We start from the raw sequence: 11,119 nt of genomic DNA on the forward strand, positions 1-11,119 counted from the left end.
CTTTAACAAAAGGAAAGACATGTTTTGGTTTCATAAAGGAAAATTAAAGACGTCAGAGTGTAAATTATTACATGACTGAATCCCCATTTAAAGGACAAGTTCATCATTTTTCAAGTCTGTCTTAAAACAGTGGTCAGGTGCCCATGTGAACGGCGCTTGCTGGTATCACTCCTCCTGTGCACACCGGACCTTAAGAGATGTGTTCATCATGCACTTTAACTCAAGGGATGGGGGACAAAGTCCACAGTCCTCGTTGTGTGTAAAGCTTCCTTTGAAAGCTGATCTGAACTCAGTATGAGTGGATCTTCCCCAGCTACAGTCTGTTTAGTACCAAATGCCCTCTTTTGCTTTGGAGAGATAATAACAGAAGGAGGAAATTCACACTGAAAAGACTGTAACTTTGGAAGATATTCACTAAATTCATATTTCAATCTGCAAAAAAGCATTTGTTTTCAGCACAAACAAGTTATGAACAAAACATTGACACATCATCACCTTTGCAGTTGATATGTGGAACTTGCTTATTTCAGTGTACAGCAGCTTTTTACAGCATTTTCTTTGAAAACGAGGCTATGAGAGCGCTGAGCGTGAACCCCAGCAGTGACGCTGTGTCCAGACTGATAATCAATGAGCTGAAAGTCATTATAAAGCTCGGTGAAGCCGAGGGGAGCCACAGATGTTGTGTTAATGTTAAAATTAGATTAATTTGATTAATTAGATAGGAACCAAAATGCCACATTTAGACAGAGAGGACAGGAGATCAAAAAGGTTTAAAGTCTTTAATGATGAGTGATAACTGAAGCAAACCGATGGAGTCGATGAGTTTCCAAAGCTTGAGGAGGAGTAAGCCAGACGAGTGTAGATGAAAACCTTTCAAAAGACGCAGACAGACAGACAGACAGACAGACAGACAGACAGACAGGGCATGGACGGAGACAGGTGAGGGCAAGGCACCTGAACGTGCACAAAAGACAAGAGTCAGGAAGGCAGGCAAGGAAAAGGTGTCACTGGAGAGACAGACAGGAGACAGAGGGAGAGGAGACACGGAGGGGAAAGAGGACGGGAACTGTGGATCCCCACAGCAGATTCAGCTCATGATTCTCATTTCAAAAGTTGATAAAATGACAGCGTGATGTCATCAAATCATCACTCTGCTGTGTACAAACACACTTTGGAATAGTTATTTTTTATTTCTTTGATGGTTTAAAGTCCTGGAAATCCAAAATGTGAATGAGTTCAAACCTTTTTGAATGACCTCTGAATGTGGCTGTGACTCTGTCCAATCAAAGATGTCCAACTGTGTGTCTTCCAGCTCTGTCTTCAGCTGATTGGCCGCCTCCAACATGCTCCGCCCCCTGCTCTTCCTGTCTGCTCTCATTGGGCTGGCAGGTAAGCACACGCACGGCAGCCATTTTGAATCTTCAGCCACAAGACAAGTTGAGGGAGTTCAGTAGAAGCAACATGAACGAAGAGCAAACGATCTCAGAGCGAAGAGCAGAATGACTTTAAGTCCATCAGTAACTTTAAGAGCTGATAATCTGCCAGATGTGCAGAAACGTTGCTGACATCTGTTTGTTTCTAAGAAGAAGCAGTAACTGATGATGAGACACGAAGAGATTTGACTGATAAACAAACTCTGTTTTATTTTCCTTCATGAAGTCCACATTTGAATCCTTCTCTGCTGTCCAACCAGCTCACAGACAGTTCTGACCTCTCATGTGTCTCCATCGTCTTCAGGTGCTGAGACGGTCAATGGTTCTTCAGTCGTCAACATCAGCGATTGTCCCATCACGTTTTATGGAAAGCAGTATGAAGAACTCTATGTGAGTAGGATGAGGCCTGATGCTTGAGAATGTCTTTGTTTGCTTCCATCTGCCGTCACTATCGATGCTCAGCGTCCAGCTGTGGTAGAGATGATGTGTGCAGACTGAGGGAACGTCACCAGTCGATGAAACCATAACCTGACGAGATCAAGACGCTGCAGATTCTGAGCCAGGTGTCGCAGTTGATCTCCTCCGAATGTAAAACCTCAGGGCATGATGGGAAACGGCTGACTCTCCCCTGATCTAAGAGCTGATTGGTTTAGATGTTGGATCAGCAACATGACGTTTCATAGAAACTTTTCATTTTGTGTTGAATTGGAGAGATTCTGACTGTATTAGATTTTGTCCTCTGAAGGTTTATTCTGTTAACACGCTGAATGTTGTGTGGTCGATTGATTCCATCAGTCAGATCAATAATGAAAACCGTCGTCCTCTCATCGTGTCTTTTCATCTTCTGAATGTCTTTCATTGGAGAGCGAACTGAATGAAACCTCTGCAACTCTCTGAGTCAAAGTTCAGTTTTGTACAAAAGTTATTGTTGGTATTTTACTTCTTGTCTCTGATTTTCTCAGGTGAGCTTCGAGAGTCAACAGTTAGTCGTCTGTTTCGACGACTATTACAACGTCTCTCAACCTGCACAGGACTGTATTCTGGGGCTTACAGTCGACAGAGAGAGTGCTGATATTGACACACGCACTCCATCGAGTTATAATGAAAATCTTTACCGTGGCTCAGCACCAACCATTGTGAATGACCTTAAATGTGACGTACGGATGATTGGCTACTCTAGTTCATCTGTGAGTGTTCCTCAGTGTCATGACTAAATACATTTGACCAGTGTTAATGTTCACTCAACACAACTTAATTTTTAGGTATATAAAGGATTTGACATGAAAACCTTTTGAAAAGCTTTTGAAGGAAACTTCCTAACAGTGTCTGTATCTCCTCTGTTGACTCTTTGCAGAGTATTTTCAATCTAGCTAACTTTGGGACACAAGCAGTGATGTATTTCTTCATTTTCAGGACTGGTTCATTTGTGAGTATATGAAATACATACATATTTGCATCCATATAAATATACTGATGGAATGATGTAAGGCTGCAGATGATTGATGAACAGTTACAGACTGTGTGGTTTTATGTGTGTGATGTCTGTTAGGATGAAGAACTGAGTTACTTGTTGTGTGTAGGATTTAGGGGGATCCACTGGCAGAAATGTCACATAATAATCATCATCGTGTTTCCATTAGCGTATAACCACGTGAAAATAACAACAGACGTGTTCTTGTTAGCTTGACACTGACATGAGTGGACTGAAGGCTACACAGAGACTGCACCACTTTACATCAACATTGTCTTATTTCCCAAAAAACACGACAGCAGAATCATTTCCAAGATGCTCCAATCACATACGACACGTGGAGCGTCCTGCAACCATGACATCACAACGTCCCTGATGGAGTCCAGCCAGAGACATTTGTGGATCGTCGTCTCTCGTCTGTCTCTCTCCTCATTTCCTGTCACTTTTCTACTGTTAGCTGTCTAAATAAGACAAACATTATCCCCAAAAATACTTTAAACGAACCTGCACATGGAGTCAAGGTCACTTTTTACTCTTGTCAAAAACTGGACAAAACGTTTAGTTTAACAAGTGGACGAAGACATTTTTCCACAGAGTTTGGTCTGTGTTTATGTTAACATGTATGAATTCAGTCTCCTCTGTGACAGTAACACTGGTTGTGTTTGTTGCTGTTTAGACGTTTAAAACTTTGGTCAATGGATCCACAATCGATACGTTCACCTTCTCAAGTGGTAATGACACATTAATCAATGATGGTGGTGACATCAGTGCATGCAGACACTCAGGTTGGCAAATCCACTGATTCCACAAATGAACCTCAGAGTCTGTGACAACTAAACTGAAATATTTTAACACTCCTGTTTTTGTTTGCTTTGGGTCACAGTTTGGAAACTTGTCAGTGAACTTTGACTTTTTAACCTGATGCAAACCTTTCGTCACCTTTCAGGTGTCGTGTACGAATATGGAGGAAACGCCTCTGACCCAGAAACCTGCTTCAGTCTAACCTGTAATGACTCTGCAGTCCTCAGTACCACTCAGTGTGGCCCTCTGGAGTATTGTCAAGGCAATAACATGTAAATATATGTCCTACATATGAAGCTATATTTATTCAGGGAAGTTCCATTGAGGGCATCACTCTCCTTTAAGTGGATCAGGACCAGGTTCGAACACAGCACAGTATTCATTAACTGTGATGTGGTTACTAAGATCAAGTGTCCAGTGTGTTACTGGAGAACGTTCCAGAACAACAGTGAGACGTTTCCCTGGAAATAAACCAAATGTTGATTTTTCTGCCGAGTCCTTCAAGTCACTGCTGTTGGCTGACGTGAGTCAGGCCTGTGAAAACATTACAATCAAATATGTAGATAAATGCCTCAATGACGACATGAACATGAACACATGAAGACTTCACTCCTGTAGTTTGTTTGTTTGAGGGCCCCCTGGTGGTCGCGGCCCTCGGCAGCAGCAGCTGATGGTGTTTGTTGTTTCTGTCCTTCTGTGCCTCCATCAGCTGCATTCTTAACCCCATCTGCACTGTGACCGGCCCCGCTGTCATCGACTTTTACGGTGATCTTAACACGGTCCAGGATCGGTGTTCGTACACTCTGCTGTCTGGTTCGTCAATCTCCGGCCTCACTGTGGTGGGGTATTTCCGGGAACGCCGTCGTAGAGATGTGAGCTTTTTGGACAGTGTGACACTGCAACTGGACGGAGAACAAGATGTTCACCTGGAACAAGGGGGGACAGTTAAGGTGAGCTACCTACAGCCACAGTCAAGTCAGTGTGGACTTTGATCCCAAATCCTCGTCTCATCCTCTGCTGTGTCAGCTCTCATCTTTCTTCTCAGGGACATGAGAAGCACTTATTTTAATACTGGTGAACTCGGTGGTTGTGGCAGTGAAAACAGCCTGTTTGTGTGTGTTTGTGATGATTGAACCTGTGTTTCCTCCACTTTGTCTCTCTGCTGTGATGCAGCTGGGAAACACAACGCAGACCATCAACGGCTCGACTGTGCTGTCAAACGGTGTGGAGGTCTCTGAGGACCAAACTGGAGTCACTGCTGTGAAGACAATCGGCAGCAACACTGTTTCTGTTTTCTTTGACGGCAACACCGCACAGATCCTCTTGACAGGTACAGAAACTGAAATCCTACCACTCACCACACAGGAGTAATGATGACACTCAGCGCTCATTTGGGGCATCAGAAACATGAACCAAGCTGTCAGTTAGTGAGCTGCTGTTCATCCAGTTTGAACGTTGATACTGATTCTGTCCTGAATCTGTCCAGGACCTCCTGGAGAGGATCCAAATCTGGGGGGCCTGTGTGCCGACTCCAGCACGTCTTTGAGTGATGAGAGACTTCCTGGGGACAACGAGTAAGGCTTCAATCACAACCCACTGAATACTGTTGGTCACAGGGTTCAATGTACTTGTCTCTCATTGAAATTCAGTCTCTGAACACATCTCAACTTCTCTGGAACGTTCATGTTTCGGTTGACTCTGACTTGACTTTAAACGATCTGGACGCCTCTTGAAAAGATGAAAGGTTCCTTTGACTTGTGGACTGAAGCAACGATACAAAGCTCATATGAATCTATAACACTCAGAAAGTGTGTTTGTGTGCATCTGAACAAGTGAGAGCAGGGTGTCAGTCCTGACTTTGTGTTGTGTGTCGCCCCCTAGCTGTGAGGTGCTGTACAATGACACTGCTGACAGTTCGATCAACTGCACCACGATGACTGAACAGTAAGCAGATGAAACAAACTCTCTGTATTATACTTTCATGTGTGTGATAAATGTCATGTTACATCACATGTTTCATGTCATGTGATGTGAGGAGGGATGGAAGATGAACACACTTGAACTCAGATGATCCACCTGTAACTCAGCACTGATTGGACGTCATCCTTCATCTCTCTTTCTGTCTCTTCACATCTGTGGAACAGCTGTAATCTCCTGAATGACCCGGTCTTCACCAGCTGTCACAACCGCATCGATCCAACCTCCTACATAGACGCCTGCATCGACACTTTGTGCAAATACCCTGCTGTGGACGGTCTCGACTGTCAGTTCCTGGATGCCTACGCCAGACACTGCAGCCTGCAGATCAACGACACAGTGGACAGCTGGAGGTCAAAGGCCGGCTGCTGTAAGACTTCTCTCACTTCACATCAATTCAGTGAAGCTTTATCAACATGTTTTGAATAACAGAATCTAAATGTAAATGTGAACTCGTTCTACTGTATTTAAACCAAAATACTCAGAAGAAAAAATAAGTCTAAATCTAAAGACTAAAACAAGACAACAAATGTCTGACCTGAAAAAATCTTTGTCTCGTTTTTCAGTTAAACTTTCAGAGCCCAGTTTTCACAGTAGTTGTGGAGAATTGATTGATTGCTGTTGCAGTCCTTGTGTGTTTGTGACAGAATCAGCAGATCATCTGCATTAAAAACAGTCAGCGTCTCCACTGAACTGTGCTTTTTTAGTGCTGTTTCATTATTGCAGTTTGTGTCATTATTCTTTACATGTGTCTCTCTGTCTCTCTTTCAGCCTCCCCTCAGCCCTTCTGTCAGGGAACGATCTGCAGTGATCATGAGTTCTGTGCAGAGACCATCGGTGGTGAAATCGGCTGCTTCTGTCGGGCCATTTTTGCCTTCCCGTACAAATCCAATGACACTTTGGGTACGACAGCTGCAACACGACACCATGACTGACTGGTGCAGAGTCCTGATCCTCAGAGGATGGAGGGTTTTCTCACAGGGAGACTTGTTTCACACAGCTGAGCTGTTGTGGAGCTGATGATAACTGACCTTCAGCACTCAGTTTGACTGAATGTTTGGTATCAGGAGCACAGATGAGACTTCATTAACTCAGCTCTTCTTTTTCACTCTGATGGTATCAAACCACAAAAACTGGTAGTTTGGTTCCAAATGAAAGAACTGACAAAGGTCACCAAAGCAGGATTGAATGGTTTGACTTGTTTTTGTCCCTCATGGTGTAAGTGTCTGTCCGGTCTGTCCTCTCTAACATGGTCTTGTATTTGTCTCCCTCGTCTGTCCTGCTGGACGTTCAGGTGACCCGACGGTCTGCGAGGAGAACTCAGCTTCACTTACTCTGGTCGGGTGTCTCCTGGAGGAGAGAGGCATCAACTACACAACCTTACACCTCAATGACCCCACCTGCACAGGTCAGATGGATGAGGTTGACCACATGGTAACCTTCAGCTTCAACAGCAGCGACCCCTGTGGGACGGAGGTCACGGTGGGTTCTCCATCACGTCTTTCCTCTCAACAAGCAGCCAAATGTCTTCCAGCTCTCTGCTGAGCTTCTCCTGCTCTCCTCCAGTTTGGGATCTTTCTGTGGGTTGGGCTTCAGCTCTGACCTCCTTGGTTTCTAGTGATGATGGTCATCTATGAAGCTTATTCTAGCCAGTCAACACCTCACAAATGTCACATTTTAAGACTGAATGTAAAGAGTTGTGATGAATTTGTGAGGAACTTGTGCCGTAACAACATCTCCATGAATCTCCATCACCCTACAGTCCAACAACAGCCTTCTGATCTACACGAACACCATCACAGCCCTGAACAGCTCCTCTGACAACATCACTCGCCAGGACCGAGTCGACATCGACTTCTCCTGCTACTATACTCAGCCAGATGTCAACGCTGTGACCTTCAGAATCAAGGACAGGTGAGTGGAGGCTGTTATCTTTATGTTGTGAAAAGGTTTGTGAGTATAAGACAGCTGAAGTGTGTGTGTTCTCTGCAGCCCTGTAATCGAGCAGTTCACATCTGGAACTTGGAATTACACTCTGACCATGAAAGCCTACACCGACGCCAGACATACAGAGGGTGTGGACTCCAACTCTGAAGTCCAGCTGAACCAGAAGATCTGGGTGGTGCTGGAGACTGACGGGCTGGATGACGATCTGGTCGCCCTGGTGACGGACTCCTGCTGGGTAACCAACCAGGCTGGGACTCTGAGATACAACCTGATCAAAGATGGGTGAGATGAACACAGAGGTGGTTGCTGCTCGCTGCTGTTCCAAATGAATCAGAAGCAGGGACTCGTTAATAAATGTGCTTCTTGATTCCTGAAAACAAAGTGTGCTCTGATGTGATGTGTGTTTAACTGTTTGTGAGCAGCTGTGCAAAAAGCGATGATGAGACGGTGGATGTGGAGGGAAACGGAGAGGGACTGTCCAACTACTTCTCCTTCAACATGTTCCAGTTCACTCGGAGCTCTGGTGACGTCGACCTGCACTGCAAACTCCACCTGTGCGCCACCCTGAACCAGACCTGCACCCCGGTACGCCTCCCAAACACACCACACACGCACTCGTGAAACCAGCTGCTCCTCCCTGGATAACAGTTAGAACAGGGTGTCTGCCGGCCTGGTGGTTAACTCACGTACCGCAATCTGTGATGGTGGCGTCCCCGGGTCGATTCCAGCTCAGGGCGTTCATTCCACATTCATTCCTCGTTTCCTGTCACCTGTATATTTTCCTCTTCAGAATAAATGCATAAATGCCCCAAACAATCTTGATTAAAAGCAGTTAGAAGAGCAGTTACAGATGTGTCAGCTGCTGCTGAGCTTCCATCACCTCCACCAGAGACCGTCTGTTTCCTGTTGCTTTGTTCACTCTTCTAGTCCTGACCTGCATCACATGAACGCCCTCACTCTCAAACACTCTCTGCTGCCGTAACTAATTTTGGATCATCCAGAAACAGTTGATGGCTTTTTTTTTCCAGTTGTTCTCCCGAAATCACAGCAGCCATCAGCCAATCAGAGTGTCTGTCAGTCACTGTGTGTATTTAGACTTACATTTCTAAATACTTTCTCCCATTACAATAAGAAATGTAAAGGCTTGACAGAGGAGTACTTTCTGCTCACTGTTCCAGTGTTAAACATGTAGATGTTCAAACTGAAGGACACGAAAGGTGAGATGTTTGCTCTCAGCAGCATCGGTCCACCATGAATGGATCAGTGTTGATCTTCCAAAGTCTGGACTTCATCTCTCTGTCTTGAACTTCCAGGACTGTGGTGGAGCTCCTCGGAGACGCAGATCTGCCACGCTGAAATATGAAGATGAAGCCCCAGCCTTCATCACCATGACCTGGACTAATTAGGTAAGATACAACTCTGCTGCTGACTGGTGACATCAGAGCAGCTGACCAATGAGGCGACAGCAGAGTCCTGCTGACCAGTGAAGGTGTGGTCGACCAAAACACCTCAAGTCCAGCTCCAAAATCTCCTCTTTGTGTTGATGCAGAGGTGATGTGAGGTGAAGTCCAACCTCTGAATGTGTTTGAACAAGCAGGATAAAAGCTGCTTTAGTCATGTTGACCTCTGAAACAAAGCTACAGGATCATCATCATCATCATCATCATCATCATCATCATCTGTGGTCACCACTGCTGTATGAAAGTCCAATAATAAGCAAAAGGAGCCTCATTGTGCCTTCAGCCAGAGAGAGAACTAGATGCTGCATCTCTATCTACTAAATCAACCATCAGACGAGCAAACAGAGTTCAACAGTTTCCTCTTTATCAGGTGTTGGTGGCAGGTCAGCAGTGGGTGGGTGGCGCTCTCTAGTGGTGAAAAACGGGGTCAACATGTAAATGTGTTACTCAGAGACGCTCATGCTTTCAGACCGGTGGAGACGGATCAAAGAGAGTCAGAAGGAAGAACCGTGACATGAGTGATGTTTGATGATCCGATGTAGAAAGTAAGATGTGAGTCTGACAGGGAGGACAGGAGGGTTTTTCTGCTCAGCTTTCAGACTCATCACAAAACAACAGAATGAAGACAGTTCAAGAGTCACACATGCTGACTTCAGTCGGGATGCAGGTTTGGAGAAAAGTCATCACTCACACTTTGGTCTGCTTGTCTTCTCAGGTGGTTTCCACGGTGACTGGGACCGACCAACAGGCTGTCCACCTTCACAGCGATTGACTGTTGCTCGGTCCTGATCCAGAGCCCGGGCGAGTTCATCCTGCGCTCTCAGAACGACATCTCCTGAAAGGATTAGCTCAGTCCTCACAGCAGATTTTATGCAACTGGAAAACACTCTTTTGATTTCACCTTTTTTCACTGAAATAAGAAACAGTATAAAATCATCATTATCAAGAACTATATGGTGAAGGGAAGTGTGTGAGGAAGTTTGGCGTGAATTCCAATCATGTTATTCATCGTGTCGTATGTCTACTCTCCTACTAATCACAATAATCAGATGGTATTCAGGAACTCTCAGGGTGATTAATGATAAGTATAAGAACAGGTTCCATGTTGAAGACACTTCTTAGAAAAGAGGCAGCGATGTGGACACCACAGTAGAACTTTAAACTGCTTTATATGCACTTCTGTTCTTTTTCTGGAGACAGCAGTTTCTGTCAGCTTGTGCCTGTAACATGATATCAGTTCATCACATCAGCTCACTTTGATCCGTGGTTGAGAAGAGAAGCTTTGACACTACAAGGTTTAGAAGTGATCTCTGAGGAAAACAGTGAATTCAGTGCAAACGCAGCATCAACACATTGATGATTTACAGATTCCAGGTCAGTCAGAACTGATCTGTGCAGCCTCACTGTACCAACAATGTCAACACAAGACTGGATCCTGCTGTCATTCTCAGAGACATTCACAGGTTTTCTAATACAAGCTGCAGCTCAGGACACCGACTAAAACGAAATCTGAACTCTTTAATAACTTTAAAAACTTACCCTTATTATTGTTGTTGTGAACGTTGCTTCCAAAACCTCATTTTGAATCATAAACACAAAATATCTTCTTTTATAAGTCAAAACTGTGTTATTGCACCTCAATTTTAACTGGCCAACAACAACATATCACATGAGTTAAAGCCTGAGAAACTGATTCTTTCAAATAAATATCAACTGACAAACTGCTGCTTTCATAACACTGAGATGTGGGTTGTGCCGTTTATCTTTATTACGTTACTGTTATTTCAACCAAAATAACATAAAATAAAAGGGTTTGTGGGAAAAACTATGACTTTGGATCATTTTATTTCTTCATCAATTCTGCTGGAAATTAAGTCATTTCTTGATGACATCATCAAAGCTTCTTATATTTACTTGTCGTATCTTATAGTTAATTTGTTGTTAAGTCCATGTTAAGATAACTTCATTGATGCCATGCTGGGGAAATTAAGTTGTTACAACAAGCAAAGTATAATTAGAGCATATGTTAG

General features: G+C 44.2%; 1 protein-coding gene across 1 annotated transcript; it reads left to right on the top strand.

Annotated features, from left to right (window-relative positions):
• Positions 1 to 1,343: 1,343 nt before the first annotated feature.
• LOC143317405 (alpha-tectorin-like) lies at positions 1,344 to 9,035 on the top strand. The gene is made up of 15 exons (XM_076725555.1): positions 1,344 to 1,389; positions 1,738 to 1,823; positions 2,396 to 2,468; positions 3,851 to 3,977; positions 4,415 to 4,655; positions 4,879 to 5,035; positions 5,192 to 5,279; positions 5,587 to 5,649; positions 5,850 to 6,052; positions 6,454 to 6,585; positions 6,977 to 7,164; positions 7,445 to 7,596; positions 7,675 to 7,911; positions 8,052 to 8,214; positions 8,943 to 9,035. The coding sequence occupies exons 1-15, from the start codon at positions 1,344 to 1,346 to the stop codon at positions 9,033 to 9,035; spliced, it is 2,049 nt and encodes a 682-aa protein (XP_076581670.1).
• Positions 9,036 to 11,119: the final 2,084 nt, after the last annotated feature.

Source organism: Chaetodon auriga, chromosome 24 (assembly GCF_051107435.1).
Source record: "Chaetodon auriga isolate fChaAug3 chromosome 24, fChaAug3.hap1, whole genome shotgun sequence".
NCBI lineage: Eukaryota > Metazoa > Chordata > Actinopteri > Chaetodontiformes > Chaetodontidae > Chaetodon > Chaetodon auriga.

Bases quoted from the DNA above. Each gene is read 5' to 3' on its own strand.
- LOC143317405 (XM_076725555.1), top strand. From the start codon at position 1,344: ATGCTCCGCCCCCTGCTCTTCCTGTCTGCTCTCATTGGGCTGGCAG. The intron at 1,824-2,395 runs GTGAGTAGGATG...TGATTTTCTCAG, and splicing joins AGCAGTATGAAGAACTCTAT to GTGAGCTTCGAGAGTCAACA. The intron at 4,656-4,878 runs GTGAGCTACCTA...GCTGTGATGCAG, and splicing joins AACAAGGGGGGACAGTTAAG to CTGGGAAACACAACGCAGAC.